Source organism: Penicillium diatomitis, assembly GCF_028827545.1.
Source record: "Penicillium diatomitis strain IBT 30728 chromosome Unknown utg000001l_segment0_segment0, whole genome shotgun sequence".
Taxonomy (NCBI): Eukaryota; Fungi; Ascomycota; class Eurotiomycetes; order Eurotiales; family Aspergillaceae; genus Penicillium; species Penicillium diatomitis.
In genome coordinates, this window is record NW_026623173.1 from 951835 (window position 1) to 974677 (window position 22843).

The window sequence follows — 22843 nt, forward strand, 5'->3', positions numbered from 1 at the left end:
TACGTCAAGGAAAGGATGGGGAGATGGTGCTCTACCACACCCACCCCTGGGTTGATATGTGATTTACACTCTGTACCTGGGCCACAGTTTCTTTGTGGAACTCCCGAGTGAATAAGGGCGAGAATGCGATTAGTAGTAGCATCGTCTAAATCCTCCCCGCGTCCTTCAACCCTCTATAAAGCGCCCATGCAGCCAACGTCTTGCTATCGCGAAGTCCTTCTTTCCACAAATCTTCCAGCGGAACCACCTTCAAAGTAATCTTCTCCCCGTGCTCTCTCAACCCAGTAAGCTTGCCCTGCAATTTCTCAATCTCCTCGCGAGGCATTCGCTTCTCACACAAGAAAATCGGAATAAACTCATCACTACCCCCAGCCGAGGGATACATTGCCTTTTGCAGCGGCTCATCTCCGGATGAAGTTGCAGAGATCTCCGCGGCTAGGGCTGTCATGTCCACCAACTCGTCTTGCTTGACTTTCAATCCCGTCTCTTCTTCAATCTCTTTCGCTGCACCTCCCGCAAATGTTCCACTGTCATCTAGCATTCCTGCTGGAATCTCGGTAAATGTCAGAGAACCAGCCGGAATCCGGGCCTGGACAGTCAACAAGGCCATTTTGCCTTTTTCCTCTGACGGAGAAAGATCATCAGGTTGGATGATAAGCTACCGTGCATCCTAATTAGCCACAGTCCGAGGGAGGAGGAGGGAGAGGGGGGGGGGAGAAGATCAAGAATGGAGTCAAAAAAGAAACGTACCAACATGCTAACACTACCTCCTCGTAAAAACACACTCCCGGGTAACTTCTCCCCACTCCCATTCGACACCTCGGCCTTCATCTTGACAAAGCCCAATCGACCTCCACCGAACCGATCGACCGCCTGGATTTCGATCTGGCGCAAATGGTATGGATCCTCGTGGAACGGATGCGACGCGTCGGACTGCCGCGATAGCGAGGTCTGCAGCGTAGATAGCCATGTTTTGAATGCAGGGAAGGAATTGAGTTCTGTTTGTGAGAGATCCACGTCACATTTCACCTGGACATGTGATTCTGGTAGAGTGAATTTTGGGGTGGACATGCTGGTGGGAGTGCGGAGGTTGGTTCGATGAATACTCCCGGAGAGTGTGTCTAGATTTCGGACCCTGGGGTAAGAGGAAGATGCGAGATGCTGGGCTTTAGAGGTTCGATTTAACCGCATATACATGAGTGAGAAGACTGTCACTCTAGGAAAATCAAATATGCGTTAGATATAAGGTCTTGAAGATGATGCCGGGGCCGGCCAGGGAAAACAGGCGGGAATGACGTCTTGGGCCGGGACTGTGGGGCACCGATCTTCAGGCGCTCACTACAGTCGAGCTGATAGGTAACAAGAACAGAGTCGGATCGATCCAATTGAATTGATATACAGTCTGAATCTTGTTGTGGACCACAGGGAGGGAACATTTCTCCCGCCTGCGATGACAAGGAGCATGAGCCAAACATTGATCGACGAAACCCATGTAAAATATGCTCGGTTGTACCGAATTGATGGGTAGACTTGGGGAGTATAAACCGCAGTATCTCGGGATCTCGGGCTTAAAATACGTACGCTCGCAGCCTCCTTGCCATATGCTTCTAGCAGCTCAATCACTGCCTCTAGCGACGTGACCGACAGTCCCTCGACCAGCTTGAGGCTCCCGCTCATTAACCCTTTCTTCTTCAGAGCCGTCCATAGAGGGTTCAGGATCAGGCTTTTCGCGCCGACATGTCTTGCCCGACTGTCCCTGTGGTGATCGCCGAGCTCCCATTCGGAGTTTTCGACGTAGGAAGACATTCCTGCGCCGGCAAAGAGCTCAGCTACTCGGTTGGCGGGATCTTGGCCGTTCTCGTCATGAACTTGATAGATGCCAAGCCAGGCCAAGTGATAAGGGCAGAATATCTTCCAACTTCCAGACTCTTTCTCTCGGACTTTGATCTTGTCGGAAACGGGTGGGATTCTCTCTAGAGACGAGGTAGCGTCAAAACTACGTCCACGTAGCTCTAGGACTCCTGGTAGAGATAGTAAGTTATGGAAGTATGAGCTCCTTATGAAGTGGGAGTGCTGTTGTTACCATTTGTACCATCACATCATCCTCCAATCAATATTGGGCTAAGCCAGAAAGTGTTGAGTGAGCCGGCTACGTTCAGTCGTTGGCATGGCATACTTTCAATTCAGTCGTGTTTTCATGGTTCTGTGACCAGCCCTCGTGGCTCTGGCAAAGGGATATGACCCAAGGAGACCGGCGATCCCAGAAAAATCGATCTGAATCTAACACGCTACCTTTTTCGTAAATTCGACCAAAAAAAAAAAAAAAAAAAAAAAAAACAAATGCACCGTGGTACCCTAGTAGTGATATAAAACACGCCGAATTTCATGGCAAGCGCTCTGACAGGTTGACCAAGAACGTTGTTGTATTCGATGAGAGATCCCAAAGCCTGAAGTCGATTTCTGGGAACAAAGGTGTAGTGTGGAGGTCTCACCGGTGATTTCGAGCAACTACATACTACAGATATAGTTTAGTTATGGGTTCTACACTACATAGTTACATACTCATCAACTAGTGACTGTAAATGATGGGCAAGAGTCGACCACTCGATCGGTTCGAGTAAATGGCCAACCCCCTCGACAGGTCACTGGAGGCCAGGCCGCGGGTGGTGGATTAAGTCGTCCACGCAGTCCTCGATCCCAACTCTCCCGGGTATGGCTACCTCAGGTGGGACTTTGTAGAGCGAGACGTGGTCGGAGATTTCAAGCCTGTTAGAGAGAGAAACATGGGTAGATTGATCGTGCAGCAAATGTATGGCCTCGCAAGATGCTCCTTCTGATCTGCGGGCGGGCGATGGAGTCTGTCCCAGTCACCTGTCCTCTGCAGACCACACGATTGGGATGCGGAGGAAGGTGGAGAGTTTACCTTTTGTCCATCAACCATGCCGCATCTTGAGCTGGTCTCATCTGCATCTGGATGGGCTGAAGCACAAAGAATCACCATGATTCCGCCCGACGGCCAGCGACTGTACTCCGGAACGCTTTCACCGTGGGAGCAACCCTTGAAAAGGCCCTGTCACGGCGGAAAGGGTTGCAACTTGCGTCGCAGGGGCCACAAGAAGGCAACCTGGGGGAGTCGGCCATTGCCGCGCTCATCCCAGCACCGACATGAAGGACGAGGCAACAATCCATCATGATAAATACCCGTCCCACCGCCGCGTCGTTGGTTGACTTCACTCGATCCATCATTTTTTTTCGGCGTCCGTGTCGCTTTCGCTTTTCGCGACACCTGCCCCCCCCCCTCCAGCCCTCCACTCCCTTGCCGGCCGCTCAAGGCTTGCGGGCATGGGTGTCTAGATGTGGGCTTGATAGAACGCCTTCAATCCCGTGAGTTCCTGACCAGAGATACCCTCCATCTCCTTCCTCTCACCCCTTCGCCTGCATGACGGGCTACTGCACCCGCATGGGTGCTGCATATGTCCATCGATGAGTTGCCTCGAGAGTCGCTGCGGAGGATTGATTGATACGATCGTGCGTCGGTATAAAGCCCCGTCGATCGCTCAACAGGGTGCAATCTGCGATCCACCCGCCAGAGGAGAGCACACTCAGCGCAGGAGTCAGTCCCACAACCCACCGTCTGGGGCTGGTTCGTCTCGGCCCGAGTGGGTTTCACCCGCCACTCAATGGTCTCTCGGGCATCAATCGGGATTCAGGAAAACATCCCTGACGTTGAACGCAAGATTCTTGTATCCTTGTGATGCTATTCTGTGCCTGTGCAGTCTTCAATCATCCGGGGAACGTCTTTCTGCCTCGCAAGATCACGGAAGCTGACCGAAGACACTCCATAGTTCCTGAATGGCCATAACCATTCTCAGCAAACGATTCAAATTTGTATACCATTGAGAATGAATCCCTCACCAATGGGTAGCGGATCCTGCAGCCGTGGGGTGCATCCTCAACAACGTGACATGAACAGATTCTCGCCATACGGGTTTTCCCTCAGGTTGGTGCTCGTTCCAAGAGTGGGAAAAAAAAACCGATTTCTTTTCCCCTTCACTAACGACTCAATCAGACCTCACGCACGCCGGCGTCATGCAGACGAGGGTCCTCATAATTCATCTACGAGCTCGAGGAATCATTTGTCCTCCTCTGTTCCACTGTATAAACCTTGTTCAGCGGGTAACAACGTGGAGGACGTCCCGAGTCAAGCAAGGGATCACTCATCACCAGCCGTGTCCAACAACAAACCAAGTCGGATGGATACTACGTTCAAACGCGATGCTACCCCTCGGAAATTCAGGGGACGAGGAAGCAGGCAACTGAGTCCCAACTTGAACCTCATTGCACCACTGACAAGTGCCGGCACCGGGGTCGCCTCCTGGTCTTTACAAAGAAAGCCGTCGGACTCAACGCCCGAATCAAACTGTCAGCCCACGTGCGAGAAGCCATCGGCCCAAAAGCAGACAAATCAATCCATCACCCGCCCCTTGGTGACAATGGTCGAAGTCGCCATTCCAGCTTACGAACTGAAAGGCGCTACTACTACAGTAGACGACCCGAGTAACCACAACACCGACAAGATGGAACTTGACGCGTCCCACCCCGAAGAGCCAGTGGTGGCGGAAAATCAGGATTGTCGCAATGAGACAACCCAATCAGCAGCCACAGGGATGATCCCGTCGAGCCCGGTGCCGGAGCCATGCAGTTGTGACGAGGTTGACATCTTCAAACAACCCGAGACGAACACCATCACAGGGAACCAACTGGTCGCCGAGGTACGCACAATCTATACCGGCCTCGTGATGGTTGAAAAGAAATGTTGCCAAGTCGATAAGCAGCAAAGCGAGGTGGATAGCGAATTGACCGCCACTCAGTGGCAGGCAATCATATCCTTGCATCGCACGCTGCTGAATGAGCATCACGATTTCTTCCTCGCATCTCAACACCCTTCTGCGAGCGCCTCACTGAAAGATCTCCCTGAAAAACATAACATGCCCGTCCGCATGTGGAAACATGGCATAATGGGCCTCTTGGAAGTGTTTCGGCTGCGACTGCCGGATTCCAATGAGTTCATGCTGGACTTCTTCTACATGGCCTTTTCCATGTTAACGTTGTTCTTGGAGAGTGTGCCGAGGTTTCGTCAATTTTGGATTGAATGCCTTGGTAAGCTGGCCGAATATCAGATCACTGTGAAGACCTCGGACATAAGCGGGCAAAGACACTGGGCCAATGTCGGACGAGACTGGTATATTCGAGGCGCAACCAATTGTCCCGCGAATGGACGACATCACCGTGGCCTGGCCACTTTGTTGCATCCCAAACTATCGCCCTCTGCAGGATCACAGTCTTCTCTAGGACTCCTGCATCAGTTTTATCATTACACGAAAGCACTGAGCGCTCTTGACTCTTGTCAAAGTGTGCGTGAAGACCTCAGTCTGTTACTCAAGCACTTCAAATATGCTACAACAGCGCATAGGCCTGATCTGACCACTGCCCTGTTGACCGTTCATTACACCCTTTATCGGAAAGGGCCAAAACATGATTTCAATAACAGGATGAATGATTTCTTCGAGGTTCTGAAACCGTTCTTGGGAATCAAAGCCTGGCCGCATGAGATGGGATCACATCTCATGTCCTGTAACTTTGCGTCTGTTCTCGGGTATGGGGATACCAAAAGTCTGTTTGCTAGAGAGTTTGAGCGACTCGGGAAATATTGCTCAGTCTCATGTGTGACGACACACGCTGTAGTGCTGTGGGAAGAATTGGACAATCGGATATCAACGGACGACACACATACTGAGGAGACAACAGCAGCCGGAATGGCTGACAGATGCTCGCCGACGCTGTTGAATGCCGCCAAATTTTCATTTCAGACTCTATCGTTCCTGTTGCGACGGGACAGATATAATTTTTCCGCGTGGTCCGAAGTACATGTATCCTTGGTATTCATCTGGGCCCTCGCTCTTTGTCCGTTTGGCATGCGATGGGTTGAAAAGATGATCCCATGGCGAGAGCTTGTGCGCTTTCTCAACCATCTCGCCGATGACCCGCCGGATCACTGTGAGATCGATCCATCCGAGACTCCCTGGATAGCGGGAAAACCGTATGAGTACCTTCCGGAAGACTTCATCATCGGTGGGCAGACATGGGCAGGGCTTTATTATCCCACGGGCTTCTTCGAAGCCGCTTCGTTGATAGACGAGGAAGACCTCTTGCCGACCTGGCGTCAAAAGTGCCTTCGTTGGCACCGATGTCTGTGGCTTGGTCACCGAATCGCACAGGTAAGCTACACGGTGTCTTTTTCTTGCTAATCGTCTTCTTCGACGACTTGCATCTTGTCTCCACTACCCCAATTACCCTGTCATGTATGAGAGTTTACCTGCATTATGATTCTGACTCAAACGCAGCTTGAACGCTGGATTATATACGACAGTGACGAAAACAAATTTGTCACGACATGCCTCGTGAATGGTCTGGAGTTTGAGAGGATGGGTGGTAGCCTGATGGAAGTGTGAAACAAGATTTCTCCTTCGAATTGGACCGCGTGAAGGAGCAACGGATGACAAGTTCCTCCACGACGAGAACACACCAAGGAGGGCAACTGACTTGACGGAAAATGATTCCACGGCAGAAGAAAGCCATGATCAAGCGAAGTGGTATGCCACTTGATCTTTGAGGTCCTTGGCGCTCGACTCTTCCCGGAGTGCGAGTGCAAGAGGATCTTTTGGTGAGCGAGATCATCAATTCTGTCATGAATATCAATCGGGCTCGATCGCCTGGCTCTACGCAGAGGCCTCACAGAGTCTTTCTTTATGCGCTGGGCATTGTCATGATTGACGTGTTGAAAACGTGCTCTTGACGGCGATCTGGGGCCAATCTTGGGGCCCGAAACTCATCTCAAGTAAGGTCGCCGAAGTTGCGAATGTTGGCATGAGCCTCCAATTGGCCGCCCGCGTGAATGCCTGTTGTATCTTTATGATCATTCGCGACCAAGATGACATGACTTTGATAAGTACGCGACGGGACTCCTCAATTCTTCGTGTCTCGTCATGCTCAAGTTGAACTTTCAGTCCACATGGAAATCAAAGTGTCGACGAGATTTTGCCAGCCACATCCTTGGTGTCCTTGTGCAATTCGCACCATTGGGAAATCGATAACCAGCAATTTGATCGGTCCCATACGAGTTTGAAAATGGTGAGTTTATACTTTTGGGGCTGTTGGATCATGTCCGGAAGAGACCCTATTGCTGTATGTTAGATCATCGCACATGGCTTAGCAATGTGTCGAGGTGGATGTATGACGAGACGAGACTGCGCGCGAGTGCTTCGTCCGGTCAAAGTAGCACCTGCACATTGACAAGATACACCACTCCCATAGGAATGATCGATGACACGAATGAGCAGCAGAGCCAATGACTGGATTCCTACTCTGTATTCATTTCTTGACGAACTTGAGCCAAAAAAAAAAACAAAAAGAAATGAACTATATCGCTCACAGCAAATCCAGCAAATAAGAAGGATCCCAGCGAGCATGAGCGTCCAGTCTGGAAAGCATACCGAACCCGGCGGTCGGTAGTTCTCCACTTAACCAAAAGCTTCCGCGCCTTTCACCCGCGTCCGATAGGTAAAAAGGCCAAGCTGGCGATTGCGAACGCATCTCCGGAATTATTGACGTCCCCATACTAATCATTCCGAGCTGCCAGGTGCTCCTCCACTTTGGTTTCCCCTCTCCGCCGACAATCAGTATCCCCCCCCCCCTCTCTTCGTGTCTCCCTTTCTCTCGTCTTTCTCTCTCCCTGATACACTCCCTCTTCACCCCCTTCCGAATGGAGCGCTTCGAAGACTACCGATGATCAATCGCATGTGTTTACTTTGAACACAAGACTTATATGGCTGGCCGAGACACTGCCAATCGTACTACTTGGGCTTTGATTCGGGGTCTCCCCCTTGGGCGCATTTCCTTCAATTAGCCGGTACCTCGAGACTCAAAGGGCCATGTTGGACACAATGGTCCAAACATGGACCGGCGTTTGCCGTGAGTGCCTCACAGCCGTGTCCAGTGTCCCGGCTACTATCCTGTTCGGCTCAATTGGAGCGACAATGGTAGGATTGTTTATATTGGTAAGTTGCCCCATTGGGAACGCGCTGCGTCCAGACGCTTGCGCGAGATCAGCGCCAGAATCACTCAAATCATTGAACGTATGCAATTTAACATTGAACTTCAACCACCCCAGGCCTTCTCCTTCCTCTGTCTGGTCGCCCCTACACCCCGAAGTCCTTTACCGGAAGAAAAGAAGTACAGAACCCTCTCCCAAAACGGCGACGTCACCAAGCCTGAAACACTCCCATGCTGGCTCGAAAAGTTGGACTCGGCAAAGAATGCCGCGGGGCGCACGGCTATCGAGCCCGCGGAACTGTTCATGTCCGTCGTCGTACCGGCCTATAATGAAGAGAAGCGACTCGCGGGTATGCTGGAAGAAGCAGTCAACTACCTCGAGCGCACATACGGAACTCTTCAAAGCAGCTCGAGTCATGAGATGGAGAACAATGGAGTTTCCACTCGCTCGATGCGCAAACGCAACCCAGCTCCGGCTGATCAGAATGTGAACGGTAATCACGAGTGTGCTGGATCCGACCGCGGATGGGAAGTCATTATTGTATCCGACGGATCCACTGATCGAACTGAAGAGGTCGCATTCTCCTTCACCCGGGACCACCAGATTTCCGAGCATCCCAAGGGCTACGCAGGCCCGTGGACGCCAAAGATTCAAGAAGGTGTGCACATTCCGCCTGGGACAATCCGGGTGGTCAACTTGACGCACAACCGGGGCAAGGGAGGCGCTGTGACACATGGAATGCGCCATGTCCGTGGTGAATACGTGGTCTTTGCCGATGCCGATGGAGCGAGTAAATTTGAGGATCTGGGGAAACTGGTCGCCGCTTGCCGGGAGGTCGAGGACGATCGAGGGCGGGGCGTCGCAGTTGGATCGCGAGCGCATATGGTCGGCAGTGAGGCCGTTGTCAAGGTCAGTTGAATTGCAGCGAAGTCGGTCGCAGAATCTTGTTCGCCATTGGCTCTTAGGTGATCGTGATACTAATGGGCTTCGACTCGACAGAGATCCAAGCTACGAAACTTCTTGATGCATTCATTCCACCTGATCCTTTGGTTGATGACACCGCCCAAGACGGCACCCGTCAAGGACACACAGTGCGGATTCAAGCTTTTCTCGCGTCGCTCACTACCCTTCATTGTTCCTTACATGCACTCCGAGGGCTGGATCTTTGACGTGGAGATGCTCATGCTGGCCGAGTTTGCGCGGATTCCTGTGGTCGAGGTCCCCATAGGATGGCGCGAGGTTGGCGGGAGTAAGTTGAATGTCATCCGGGACAGTATTGGCATGGCTTGGGGATTGGCCATTCTGCGGGCAGCGTGGTCGCTGGGGGTTTACCGGCAGCGATGAACGTGATATTGAGACCGGATCGGAATACGGGCCACAAATGAAATTGCTACTGTAAAACATTCTCTCTCTCTCTCTGCGTAGAGTTGAGCCACATATTCACATGCTGCTTTGTTGCTGCAGTTGCATACCAAGATAGTTATTCCACAACGATGCTATGCGTACTGAACGTGAGCACTCGGCCTCGACGTGAATCCCCTTGCCGAGTGTCAGCATCATAAGAAACAACATCTGATCTTCGTGAAGAACTCGGCATTCTCGTCAATGCAGTCGATCTCACTTGCTCTCTCAGATTGCTGGTCAGGGGGTGAGTATGGAGCGTTGGTCGAAGTGTATACTTCTTCCGTTCTTCCTTCGTGACCCAGCGGACCAATCCGGCGCGATGACCAACACACCTGCGCAAAGGAGAGGCCGGGAAATGACATCACGCGGCTTATCTTATCGAGCAGCTCCATCGCTGGACGAGAAGAGCCGTCAAGGACCGGAGTGGGCTCTCATCTCAACAGTGCGCACTGCCAACTGAGTCTGACTGCTCTGGAACAACCCTCTGTCCCAGCACAATCCCAAGCTTGGGAAATTTCATACTTGTTCAAACCCACCCCCGCGCGCTCCTCCTCGTGATCCAGTCCTCGCCCCGACATCCCAATAACCACAATGGCATTCGCACTCTTCTCCCCTCCCTCTACGATCCTCCGTCTCGGACTAGGCCTCGGCATCGGCCTCTCCGCCGCCACGCTCTATCCCCAATCCCCCTTCCGCGCCGCACCGCTCCGATGCGACTGGCCCTCGTCCGGCTCCGGATCTGCCTCTCGACCGACCGCCGCCGAGATCAATTTCACCGGACGATCGTCTTCCTCGACGGAGGCCGGGATCGCGACACAGGCGAAGAACGCCCTCCTCACCCCGGAGAACATGCGCCAGATCAGTTTGGGAAGTGTGTTGGGCTTGGTTGCCGGCGTGGGGTTGAGGGCGTTTTCAAAGGTGTTGGTTGTGGTTCTGGGCATGGGGGTCGTGCTTGTCGAGGTTAGTTGATTCGTTGGCTTTCTTTCCCCGGTGGACTTGACGAGTCCCGCGCGGGTTGCGTGGTCTTGTTTGGCGGGACAAAGGATGGATCTTGAATGCTGACTGTTTGGACTTGCTATGTTACTAGTGGGCGGCGTCCAAGGGTTATAATATCGTTCCTTTGGAGCGAGTGACGGGGTTCATTAAGAATACCAATGTGCGCCGTATGGTCAATGAAAATCGGCCATTCAAGATTAGCTTTGGAGCTATGATGGCCATGGCTGCGTTTGCGCAGTTTTAGATCAGAGAGAGAGATTGAGAGAGAGAGAGAGAGAGAGACAGAGAGAGAGAGAGAGAGAGAGAGAAAGAGAGCCCGTGTGGGAGACTTCAGAATGGATGGGTTAGACTTTCGCAACGAGGCGCGGTTGCGTTAACTGTAAAGAGTGCAGATTCCAGATTGTTGTGGCATCAATAATCAATACACATCCAGTTCGGCTCCAGCTCCGCTGTACGGCCAGGTTTATTAAATGTGAAGATATCTTACTCTGTGTCAAGTATGAGACTACGTGCAAGGAACCCTTCGGTATATACGTTACCACATCAGCAAGGTAGATATGCTTTCACGACCCGCGACGTTGGTCCAGTTCCTATTCAGTTGCATATGAAAATAAGCACGGATCAAATGGGTATCATAATTCTATCCCAGCGACTCCTTGCGGCATACGCTATATGAATATAGACACGGCTCTTTCAAGACCGAAGCCCTGCGATTCTCTAAGCCAACACCAAGTCCTCCAAAACACCTTCCATTTCCTCACGGGACAAGGGCACACCCAGAATCTCCATCCCACTGGGATCCATCCGCGAAGTGATCATCTGATGGTCGTGGAATTCCTTCAACAAGGTGCGGAACATCATCTCCGAAGACGCGATGAATTCCTCCGTGGCCTTTTGGTAAAGCAGTCGGAACTCGACGCCATTGTCTTCACCGGGTCGAACCCCGCCATCTACTCCCGCAGCCGCTTCATCGTCGGACTGATGACCATCGTCCATGACGGTGAGAACCTCGGTCAACAAGAGGCGGTACAGGTTTCGCGCGTTCTCCGGCAAACTCTTCAATACGAATCCCACGCCTTCTTTGCCGCCCACTCGTTGACCCTTGCGGCCTAGGAGAGCGTGAACCTCTTCGACCACATTCGTCTCCGCGGTGAAGGAGGTGAAGGTCGTGCTGTCGTGGAACACGAGGTTGAACTGATCCCGGAGGCTGATGTCCCACATTGTGGCGAAATTGGGCGTGTCGGCAGTGAGCAGGAGTCGCACGCGAGGCGTGGCCGCCAATCGAGCCAGCAGAGCTTGATTGACGGCGCGGCGTAACGGCGGGGCATCGACCGAGTTGATAAGAACCGTGATGGGTTCTTCATCTGCGGGTCGAGCCTTGAGCGCAGACTGAAGCAGCTCTAGCACCTCGGTGGGTTGGGCGCCGAGTTTGGACGGCAACTCCTCGCCCAAGATGGCGGTGGCAATCGTCGCAAAGATTGACCGAATGGAGATCGCTGGAGTGTATCCATTGACGATAATGATGGGCGGGAATTTTCCCGCGACGGATCGCTTCTGATAAAGCCAATCGGCAAAGTCGTGGACGAGTCGTCGTTTCGAGCCATAGCCGAACAAGCAAATGTTGAATCCCTCTTCGAATTCAAACAACCATTGTGGGAATGACCGGCGGTGAATGGAGAGCAGGTATTCCTTCTCTTGCTGGCACGGATCCGTATATTTGGCGATTTTTTCAAAGTATTCTTCATGCGTCAGGAGTGACACTTTATTGAGCGTGGTATTCGACGTCTTGCCCGTGCCGGCTCGATTCTGGAAGAAGTAGCGCTCATGAGGCGGCAGTTCGCCCTCAGGCGTCGGTGAGCGCTTATTCCGGGCACCTTTGGGTCGACCTGCGCGTCGCTTGGGGGCCTTTGTATCTGTAGCTTTTTCTTCCTCGATCTTGTCGCCCTCGACGCTTTCTGTCACGGTCTCAGCACCTTTGTCAATCTCGTTCTCGGTTTCGGCAACGTCATCCTCCTGAAGAATCTCCTCGGCGAGCTGCTCTGAACCATCCCAGGCACTATCTTCGTCCTGCTCAAAGAGTACTCGCGCACTCTTCTTTTTTGCCGACTGATCTGCCTTTCGCATGCGTGATGGTGTCCCTGTTGTCGCAATAGTGGATTTTGTGGGAGTCGCGAAGAGTGAACGAGCCTTGGACTTGTGCGTAGGTGTCTTTAATCCTGAATCCTTCAGAGGCGTCGCGGTGGCTTTGCTGGACTTTTTCGGCGTCGACTGACCGTTCGGCGCCTGATGAAAAAGCTCTCCAACATCTTCTTCGAGGAGAGGAGACAGGTTCGGCGCGTGGCCGTTGAGCGCGCCATTACTGTGCGAGAGCGCTGTTCGCGGTCTTTTCGGTGTTGAGATTTCGGGATGGTCAGCCTCCAGATCGGAGTTGGATAGTTTGCGCTTCATGGCAAGCAAGTCAGCAAGCGTCCCATCGTGGAGAATGGGACGGAGAGGAGGAGAAATCTCACAGTCACCATTTAGATCCGGGGAATGCGCGCGCGCGCAGACCAGGCGGACACTATGCAAGGGATGGTGTCTCTTGGAGACGATGTGGCTGGCCAAGCGTTCAAAGGCCGTAGAAGGTTGAGAATTGATGATGGCTCGGTACCCGATCCTGTACCAGTACGTGAGTCGATTGGGGGCTATTGGGACCAGCTCGGTGCAGCACTTGTCTTTGTTGATCTGAACTTTTTGACGTGAATGTTGCGGAGTCTCGCAAAGTTGAGTTGACATGCAGATGGGGGCGGGTCTACCGGAGTTTTCTCCGAGTCCGCCCCCATTTTGTTTCATCAATTGAGCTGGATTTCGTATGCGCCTTGTCCTTTAGGTGAGCTGGTAAAAGTTCACAACGCATTTGAGGATCTGTACGTGTAGAACTCCCGTGGTGCCCAAATTTAGGAGTGAAGACGAGTGATGTCGAGTGCGAGGATGAGCAGGTGAAATGGCTCAGCATACTTTTACTATCTCGGACTGAGGTATGCCAGCAGATAGAAGCTTTCTCTAGAGCTCGAGGCGCACCTTTTCTACTGTATCTAGTATCTACTATCTAGTAACGAGATCAATTCCTTGTTGTCAACAGTCTGCAGTCTCTATTCAGCTGGTAAGGGTGCATACCAAGTCTATCAACCGCTCGCAGTTTCTTCACGAAACTATAGTAGTCAGCAGTGACAGTGACAGTGACGATCATGGATGATGGATTCCTACTTATCTCACCTTGCGCCGTCCCGCATCAGCTTCTCCGAAAAACGGGACCCGCAGACTTCAGTTGAGTCATATTTCTGCAAAACCCCAAGCACAAGACATTCCCAGGACGAGTTATTCCCGATCGACACCGTCTCTCCAGTCTCAATTGAATACGCGTCTTTGTGTGCTTGTCAATTTGAACCCATTGCACATTTCCATTGATGGTTTCAACCACGCAACCCGCCACAATGGCGGTGGGCTCGCTGGCTCGCATGCTCAAGGGTCAAGTGCGATGCTACTCCGCACCGCTAGACATGGCCATTCCGGCGTCCAAGCAGCGCTACATTCCCACATCAGGCACCTATCCTCAGGGGTTCAAGGTGTCTGGCACACATGTGGGCGTCAAGGCATCCAACTCTCGCTTTCCGGATCTTGCGCTCATCGCGTCCGACACGCCGTGCTCGGCTGCCGCCGTCTTCACCACCAACAAGTTCCAGGCAGCCCCGGTGCAGGTCAGCAAGCAGACCTTGAAGAGTCGCAAGGGCGAGGGCATTCGGGCCGTAGTCATCAACTCGGGCTGTGCCAATGCCGTCACGGGGAAAGGTGGACTGGAGGACGCGGTGCAGATGGGCCAGACGGTGGATGAGTGCAGCGGAGCAGAGAAGAATAGCTCCTTGGTGATGAGTACGGGTGTCATTGGACAGCGGTAGGTGTTGCTCTGCAGTGTTTACGGACGCTGGAAGAATTGCGATCCTTGTCTGGCTACTGAAGAAGCTCAATGGACTAACGAGGCGATTTCTTCGCAGTCTCCCAATCAAGAAGATCCTCGATCGCATCCCCGCAGCGCATGCCTCCCTCGACTCAACTCACGATGCCTGGCTGACCACGGCGCGTGCTATCTGCACCACGGATACGTTCCCCAAACTGCTCTCTCGCACCTTCAGTCTGCCCTCCTCTCCCGGTCGAACCTACAGTCTGGCCGGCATGACCAAAGGAGCCGGCATGATCCATCCCAACATGGCAACTCTGCTCGGTGTTCTCTGCACCGATGCTGCCGTCGAGCCCGCCGCTCTGCAGTCCATCCTCAAGCACTCTGTCTCTCGCTCCTTCAACTCCATCTCGATCGACGGTGACACGAGTACCAACGACACTATTGCCGTGCTCGCCAATGGCGCCGCTGGCGGTGAGATGGTTCGAGCTCCGACCTCGGCCTCTGACGCCAGTGCCGACTACGAGGCTCTGCAGACCGTCTTCACCGAATTCACCCAGTCTCTGTCGCAACTCGTGGTCCGTGACGGCGAAGGTGCGACCAAGTTTGTGACGGTTCGTGTTCGCAATTCTCCCGACTATGACTCGGCTCGCCTGATCGCCTCAACCATTGCACGATCGCCTCTGGTGAAGACTGCCCTGTATGGTAAAGACGCCAACTGGGGTCGTATTCTGTGTGCCGTGGGTTACACCCAGGGTGTCAAGGACGGTGTTGTTGTGCCCGAACGTACCTCTGTCAGCTTCCGTCCTGTGGATGGAAGCCCCATCCTCAAGCTCCTGGTCAATGGTGAGCCGGAGGCGGTCGACGAGGAGCGGGCCAGTGTCATTTTGCAGAATGAGGACCTGGAGATTGAGGTCGATCTGGGTGGTGGTGAACAAGGGGCTGCTGGTTGCGGTGGGGAAGATGCGGTCTACTGGTTCTGCGATTTCAGCCACGAGTATGTCACGATTAATGGCGACTACCGCACTTGAACGGTGGATAGCAATGATTTATTTGGATGAGAATCTGAGAAGTCAGGGACTGCTGGGCGTTGAGATTTCTGTTTTCACACGATGCAAAGCGCCGCCCCGTTCGCTACGTCTCGTTCCACTATGGGACATGGACAGTCTTTCCATGATTGTCCGAGGATAATGAAATGGGATTGTAACAAAATGATCTGTAGAGACGAGAAAACTGGAGAACTAAGAGAACCCACCAGATCAGGCGCAATCTGAAGCATAAAATTCATGTCATAATACCAGGGCTGGGCCTCCTAGCACACTACGCAGGAAGCTAATACTACAGATCAATGGCCTGTCGCCAGCCACCAGCGGTCCGGCCTTTTATCGGCGGTTTGCCGGGAATCGGGCCCTTGGCCGATTGGGCCGGGCATCCGCGGGGGCGGCTCCGTCGGGAGAATCCACGGCCCCACGGGGGAGGGTGTCACTGGGGAACCGCAGTTTAGATTGGAACAATAAAATGAGAGACCCAAGCAGACCAGCGCTTCATCCGCGGATATTCTTGAGTTGACCCTGATCTGAGAGATCCCGACGGGCCCCCTGGTCGTTCGTAACACATTCAAGGCAGCCGTGGAAGTCCCGCTGAGGTGTGACCCATGCACGAGAGAGAAAGCGGTAATGGAGATACAACATGCAGAAATCGAATCGACGAATCTTCGACTCATGGGTCCATGGCGTTCCGAGATCGTGATAAGACACCCGGTCCTGATGGCTGAGAGATGTCTGAACAAGTACTAATGCACATGGGTTGTCGTTAGCTGCTGGTGCATGTTTTGTCTCCCGCGAACCTCGATTTGGTCTGGTTGGGTGGAAGGCAGGACATGCGACTGCTGGCAAGAGACAAGAGGTGATAGGCCCGTGGTCATTTCTGGGTGCAGAGCGGCTTGTGTCGTTATAAGACGGCGAAGAGGCGGAGAGGCTGATCTTTGAACCGGATCTGAGGCGAGGTCAGTGCTTGCTCGGTTTGCTCCTGAGTTTATTAGACCGGTGCGGTATTGATTGGTGAGGTGCTGGATATGGACGTGGGTGGGTGGTGACGGAGCCCACCTCTTTTGTCGTTCTGAGCAGTGCAGGTGACATGGCTGATGTTTCACTCTTGGGTCTTCCATAGTCGAGTCGCTCTCGGTCGGCCCGTGGCCACCGAGAACTGGAGATGGTGAATACTGTATACTGTATCGTTGATAGTATCGAATCAAGCAGTATCCATAGTTCCATGAACTCTGAACGTTCTGATCGCGGTAAGGAGTGTAAGGAAAGGACTCAAACAGGAAAATGTGTACTTACCAGGTTGGTATGGACTCTCTGGAGTGTCTGTCACACGATCTCAGTGTCCGGTTCCTTGCTTCTGCAAAGGTCTCTGACTCCTTTATACAGCAGTCAACTTGGATGTTAGCTCGAACTACCGTGCGGCAAAGAACTATGGTTTAGTCACGAGGGCGGGCCCGACAGGTGAGAAGTTGCAAGTCCTCGTGACGAGGCTAAGGAGTCAGCTTTTGTCTACTCGCTTGGATTCTTGTCTCATTGAGTTGCCAGAACCGGAATGGGCTGTGCTGTCTGTGGCAGTGAGAGAGGTTGGGTCTCCCCCCCCCGAATCATGTAGATGGAATAGGTGGGCAGGATGACTTTCCATGTTGTATTCCCTGGTGCCATCGATTGTTTACTATGGGTGTTTAATGTTTCCACCAGGATCCGGGCATAGTTCAGTGGAACGAATAATTGGAATAAGAACATTGACTGAAACGCTCCCGCAAGAACGTGGAGATCGATCTGGGAACAATCTAAGCCTCCGCGAGCGACCTGCATACACAGGTAGACATAATACATCCATGGTATACATTTGACAATATCTTCACCGTGGCCGTCTGATAATGAAGATCCTCGATGTAAGCAATGATCATGCCTACTATCATTCCCAGACACCATCCGCAAAAGATCACCGTGTACTCCAGACTTGGGTGCTCGCCGTCCTCCGTGATCTGTGAATCCCCTCTGCTTGACGTCATGTCCATGCTGGATCCTCTGCAACGATTCCCTTTGACAAGTGAGTCGTCCGATCGTCAAGACGGGGGGATTTGCCGCCATCAGCTGGAGTCGTGCGTGATTGAACTCGCAAGGTACCGCTTAAAAGGAGTCGATGTGACCTCTCCGTGGATACGGCCCTTTGGTTTCTGATTCAGCCCGTCATCCCCGGCTAGCTCGAGATGTATGCTTCGTCCTCTCACTTGCCTTGCGTCTGACTCGAAAAGGTTTATACTTCATACAAAACCCTCTCTCTCTCTCTCTCTCTCTCTCTCTCTCTCTCTCTCTCTCTCTCTCTCTCTCACTCACTCACTCTCTCTCACTCACTCTCTCTCTCCTCTCACTCCATATCAACCTAACTGTGGACTCTACGCCCGATATTCTCCACCCTTGTAATCCTGATTCTCCTGACGAGCTTCATCCTCGTGGTTCTCAAATACACCCGGCCTGGAACGAGCGGAGAAAAGAAAGAGAGACGGGTCGACCATTCTCCTAGTGGAGGATCACCCTGCATACCCCCATAGATGCGATCCGACCCGCCTGACCTCTCGTTCTTCGCGCAACTCACCGAATTCACCATCACCAGGGCTGCCCAACTGCCATTCCCCTGCTCTGCCCTGCTCTGAACTTCCGTAGCATTCGATCTCCGGAGACTGCCCAAGATCCCGTGATCCAGTGGTCGATGAACGCGTGGTCGACTTTCTCTCCAGTCCACCACGCCCTAGGCCCCATCGCACCCATCGCACCCATCACTTCCTCCGCTGGGTCAGGAGCAAGACCCCTCATCTTCAATTCGACAGACCTACGTACTGCAATACTCGACCGAGACGACGGTCCGGAACGTGCTTTCGCATACACAGTGTCCAAGTCCAGAGTCCTGCTGACTGTACGTGGTATACCGGCCAACACGGAACCCTCATTTGAAGATCGCAACAAGGCGGCCCTCTTTCCCCGACCGGAGTCGACTGTCATCTCTCATTTGACTTTCCACGTCTCTTCTCGGCCTGAATCGTGCCGTGGATCGCATTAAGCTGCTGTGTCGCCCAACTGGTCTCCACTGTGCCTGACCGCCCCCCTGGTCAACTCCAGCTTTCGCCAGCCTTTTGCGGCATCGTGCATCTGCTTCTCGAACGCCTCACTGACCGCTCACCACTCGTGCGACTCATCCACGCTATATAGATCTACACAGTCCCAGATCATCCCTCTCTCCCTCACTGGGTGGCAATTGAGGTGTCAAACTATCTCTCAATCGAGCTGCGACTCCACGGTCCTCTCAACCTATACATACACATTCCTGCCCTCGTTGCCGGTGACGCTGCATCCTCATTCGGATCCACTTTCGCCGCCGGACCCCCCCCATCCTCCTCCGTTGCGGTATTCCCTACCTCCCCCCCAAAGTGCCCACTTCTCCCCAGGCCCGCCGTCTGGTTGGCATATACGGTTTGTTCCGAGGAATTCGTCCTGCGCATACACCTATCACACGACCACCAAGAATTCCCTGTTGGAGAAAACTTGGGGTGACCATGAAGACCGCCGTGACGAGACTACCCGACGGCCACGGCCATGTCTACAAAGAAGTGCGCTTCTCTCCCACCGCAACCCCTCCACTCCGCCGAGTCCAGTCGGTCTCGACCAGTACGCCGTCCATGATCTCCAAATTTCGCCCAGTACGCATGTCGCCGCTATCACAGGAGGCGGACGCCAGCCTCGACTTGTCGTACATTGACCAATCGCGAGAACTGGTGGAGGCCCAGCGAGCGCATTGGGACAGTGAGCGGGCGCTCTTTGCTTTGGAGCGCCAATTGTGGGTAAAAGAACGCACGTTACTACGAGCCAAGATCTCGGAATTAGAGTCGATGGTCCAATGCCAGCGATCAACTTCCAACTACCTCAACACCCACACGTTTAAACCCTCGTTCGCGTCGCCGCAATATTCTGATTCTCACGATTCCCTGCCATCGGCGCAGGTGTGGGAGGGCTCCAGCCCGGGCCATCGTCCGACACGGGTCTTCCTCGATGAAGGGATGGCCGTGAAGCCTCACATGTCACCTGTCAGCATTGGTCACAACAGCGAGCCCCCTTCTTTGGATGCCGCGCTTTCGCCGCGTGCACGAGCGGTAGACGCCCAATTGCCCAATATCAGTATACCCGTGCCCATCGAGAAGGTCGATAGCAAGCTGGACGGGATCACATTGAAATCCACCGCTCTGCCGCCCAATGTGGTTGCACGCGTGATCACACCACCCTCGCCCTCACCCTTGGAGGCTCCCAGCCCCGCCCCAGCCACTGAGCCCGCCCGGCCGGTGAGGCCAGGGATGGAGCATCGCAATAGTCTCAAGCTACGGCTATCAGATCTAGGACCACCAAATGAGAATAGGGTCAGAGACGCCGGCCACACCCCTATGGCGGTGATCGAGGTGGATGTCAGTCTTGGGACCACGGAGAATGCATCCCCCACAGAACTATCGGCAATCGAGCCCCAAGGCGTAGATGAAGAAGAAGAAGAGGCACCTTTAGCTCCTGCAGCGACACAAGTGCACCAGCCGTCTGAACACGCGGGGTCCTATTTTCCCGATGTGCCCGATGATCCGGCGCTGCAAGGGCCTCTTGGCCTGATTAATGACAAAGAACACGACAGCAAATTTCTCAGCGAGCTAGATTCGCGACTACTGAGCCAGGCCAAACGCATCCTCTCCACAACTACCATCGACGAGGATCTGGAAGAGCCAGATGACGAAGAAAGCCCGAATGGCGAACCCGAGCCGGAGATCAAGTTCAAAAAATCGACCAATTTTGGAACCGCTTTTGGCTTATCCAGTCTTGGGAAAGTCTGAACAAGCGTCTCTGCCTTTCTCCGTCTTTCTAGCGTTTTTCGTTTCTTTCTTTTTTTTTTTTTTCTGATCTCGGGGCCCGTTTCTGTCATCTCATTGACTTTTCTATTCATCCTGGGCCTTGGCCTTGGCCTCTTCTTCTTCTTCTTCTTCTTCTTCTTCTTCTTCTTCTTCTTCTTCTTCTTCTTTCTTCCACTTTTTACCTCCCACGGCAGCTCTGTCGATCAGGTTGCTAATGGGTTTCTCGAGCCCTCGTCCCCAGCTCATGTTAGCGTATCTTCTATATCCCTTTTCATTTCCTCAGTGATACACACCAACGCGACGCCTCGCAGATATTTTCCTTTCACCCCTGGCTATACATTGATGACTCTGAAAATGATACTCAGTTTGGTTCACTCTAAGATCGGTTGTCTTTAGTCAGGGCTGCATTTCCCCAATCCTGTGCCTGGCATCTCCCCACAGGGCATGGACCGGTCTCAAGTTTATTCCTTAAGAACCAGGGCGCGCACTTGTCTGTTTTCCCCATGATCCCTCCTTGCATTCGTATCGCCGTCCCCCAGCCTCATCACTTCCGCTTCGAGAGTCTTTGATCAAATTCATTCGCCACGGCTTCACGACGGAGATTAACCAAAGTGGCTTGTCTCTTCAATAAACGACAGTACCCCTTACAGTTTTCCTAAGACCCTTTAGTTGACCCGGACACGTGCACCGGGCCTGTGCGGACTCTGGGACAACGGATTGATGCTGTCAATGATCTGGACCCGAATTAAGCCTTGGCCACATTGTGACGATCGCACATATGCTTGCATGAACGAGCCGGCTCACTGGTTGTACTGGACTCCGTCTCGTGCCTCGTCAACGGCACAAGTATCATGCATCCAATGTACCATGTCATCGTCAATACCGAACGTCAGACTCTCTATCTTTCCAATCTTCATCGACACCAGGGTTTCACCTTTTCCAGCAAAGTAAAAAGAACAATTTACTGGATCGACACCCCCATTCCCCGTAACGATGAGACAGATTTCCTAGGGAAGCGCCCGCCACCACAGGGTTAGCTTTCTGACCTTGCAGTATCCAGGTGAACCATCAACCCTTGAGTGACAATGAGTGCTCATCGAGTCTTGTGGCTTCTAGCTTGGGTGTTTAGACTGGAGAAAGAAACATAAATACTCAGCATCGCAATCATGTCTGCGATTACTTCTGAAAGCACTCACAACACAGTCATTCGTTCTCGCGATCTTTGCTCCAGCTTTGGTTTTCTTTTTCGATTCGAGCTTCCTCCGACTTAATCTAATTTTCTCACATCTCTCCTGTCGAGGATCAATCTCCTATAATCTATAATGTCTTGCAAACCTTTTACAGTCTCGGCCGCTCTGTGCCTCGCTCTCGCTTTCGGCCCGGTCACTGTGCTCTCTGTGCCTCAGATGGTCAGTCATACCTTACTTTTTTCTCCAATCCGAAGAGACTTCCAAGGATCGGATCAATATCGAGCAGCGGAACCAGTGAGACTAACCAATTCAAAGGGTCAGGGTGCTCTTCCACTCTCTGCCGACGACAGAAACCCCTCAAGTGACAGCGAAACCGCCGGTGGACTAAACTACAACATCGGCATCCCCAACGGCCCATCCTTCGAATTCGGCGCCGGATTCCAGCAAAAGTCGAACGATGAGAGCTGCGACTCTGATCCAAGCCAACAGCTCGACGCCGGCATGGGATACGGCGCAGGGATCCCCGACGGCCCATCTGCTGGCTTTGGCGCCGGGGTTCACCATGTGCATCGCGGCGCTTCTTGTGCCCCGGTCCAAGTGACCCAGGAGATCGTTGAAACGACGACGGTCACGGCCCCTGGCACTACCAATCTCGTGGTGGTCACGTCTACCGCGGAAGTTGTCGAAGTCCCATCTATCACTGAGGCTCCTGTGCAGCCTTCGTTGCCCGAGAGTATTCTTGCCCCGTCGTCGACGCTAGAGGTCGTGGACACGTCTTCTTCGGAGATCACTTCGTCTATCAAGACAACTGCTATTCCAGTCGTCTCAGCGGGAGCAGGTGCTCAGGCAAACCCGACCGAAGCCTCGGCCTCCAAGATCAACATCAACGTCCCAGTAACATTCATCAAACCCCCCACCGATCTCACGACTGCGTCCCTGGCCACCGCCATCGCCATCGCGATCCCAATCCCATTGTATACGCCCACTGCGCAGGTGCCGATGCACTCTACCCCCTTGGTTCAATATATGGCGCCGACTGGCACTTCCAAGTCGCAGACCTACTTCAACGCTGCGGCGGGCTCTTGCAGACCCCACGCTCTCTTGCGGGGTGGCCGTCTCGCGCTAATCCTGGGCGTCGTATATCCGTTCCTGTGAGCTCGGCACGTTGTGCGAGCTGGTAACTTACCCTCATTAATGTCTCCATGTTAAAGTTCTCGTTTCTCTTTTGTTCTTTGCTCTTTGGCGAGTTGAGTCTCGCCGAAGCCATTCCTTCTAGG

At 53.1% G+C, this 22843-nt stretch overlaps 9 protein-coding genes across 9 annotated transcripts; 6 read left to right on the forward strand and 3 right to left on the reverse strand.

Moving 5' to 3' along the window:
* Positions 1 to 145: 145 nt before the first annotated feature.
* On the reverse strand, positions 146 to 1071 carry N7539_000279 (putative NUDIX family hydrolase; the record flags this gene model as incomplete). Its single annotated transcript, XM_056929883.1, has 2 exons — positions 146 to 622; positions 751 to 1071. 2 exons carry the CDS (start codon positions 1069 to 1071, stop codon positions 146 to 148), a joined length of 798 nt encoding a protein of 265 aa, XP_056794176.1.
* Positions 1072 to 4253: 3182 nt separating this feature from the next.
* Positions 4254 to 6308, forward strand: N7539_000280 (uncharacterized protein; the record flags this gene model as incomplete). The annotated part of the gene is made up of 1 exon (XM_056929884.1): positions 4254 to 6308. One exon carries the CDS (start codon positions 4254 to 4256, stop codon positions 6306 to 6308), a length of 2055 nt encoding a protein of 684 aa, XP_056794177.1.
* A 1695-nt stretch (positions 6309 to 8003) lies between these two features.
* Positions 8004 to 9457, forward strand: N7539_000281 (dolichyl-phosphate beta-glucosyltransferase; the record flags this gene model as incomplete). Its single annotated transcript, XM_056929885.1, has 3 exons — positions 8004 to 8117; positions 8231 to 9022; positions 9113 to 9457. 3 exons carry the CDS (start codon positions 8004 to 8006, stop codon positions 9455 to 9457), a joined length of 1251 nt encoding a protein of 416 aa, XP_056794178.1.
* A 651-nt stretch (positions 9458 to 10108) lies between these two features.
* Positions 10109 to 10757, forward strand: N7539_000282 (uncharacterized protein; the record flags this gene model as incomplete). The annotated part of the gene is made up of 2 exons (XM_056929886.1): positions 10109 to 10477; positions 10605 to 10757. The coding sequence occupies 2 exons, from the start codon at positions 10109 to 10111 to the stop codon at positions 10755 to 10757; spliced, it is 522 nt and encodes a 173-aa protein (XP_056794179.1).
* Positions 10758 to 11230: 473 nt separating this feature from the next.
* N7539_000283 (origin recognition complex subunit 2) lies at positions 11231 to 13288 on the reverse strand (the record flags this gene model as incomplete). Its single annotated transcript, XM_056929887.1, has 1 exon — positions 11231 to 13288. One exon carries the CDS (start codon positions 13286 to 13288, stop codon positions 11231 to 11233), a length of 2058 nt encoding a protein of 685 aa, XP_056794180.1.
* Positions 13289 to 13986: 698 nt separating this feature from the next.
* N7539_000284 (bifunctional ornithine acetyltransferase/N-acetylglutamate synthase) lies at positions 13987 to 15478 on the forward strand (the record flags this gene model as incomplete). Its single annotated transcript, XM_056929888.1, has 2 exons — positions 13987 to 14444; positions 14545 to 15478. The coding sequence occupies 2 exons, from the start codon at positions 13987 to 13989 to the stop codon at positions 15476 to 15478; spliced, it is 1392 nt and encodes a 463-aa protein (XP_056794181.1).
* Positions 15479 to 17892: 2414 nt separating this feature from the next.
* N7539_000285 (uncharacterized protein) lies at positions 17893 to 18310 on the reverse strand (the record flags this gene model as incomplete). The annotated part of the gene is made up of 2 exons (XM_056929889.1): positions 17893 to 17971; positions 18108 to 18310. 2 exons carry the CDS (start codon positions 18308 to 18310, stop codon positions 17893 to 17895), a joined length of 282 nt encoding a protein of 93 aa, XP_056794182.1.
* Positions 18311 to 19047: 737 nt separating this feature from the next.
* On the forward strand, positions 19048 to 20358 carry N7539_000286 (uncharacterized protein; the record flags this gene model as incomplete). Its single annotated transcript, XM_056929890.1, has 1 exon — positions 19048 to 20358. The coding sequence occupies one exon, from the start codon at positions 19048 to 19050 to the stop codon at positions 20356 to 20358; it is 1311 nt and encodes a 436-aa protein (XP_056794183.1).
* Positions 20359 to 21698: 1340 nt separating this feature from the next.
* Positions 21699 to 22721, forward strand: N7539_000287 (putative cell wall protein; the record flags this gene model as incomplete). Its single annotated transcript, XM_056929891.1, has 2 exons — positions 21699 to 21785; positions 21882 to 22721. The coding sequence occupies 2 exons, from the start codon at positions 21699 to 21701 to the stop codon at positions 22719 to 22721; spliced, it is 927 nt and encodes a 308-aa protein (XP_056794184.1).
* Positions 22722 to 22843: the final 122 nt, after the last annotated feature.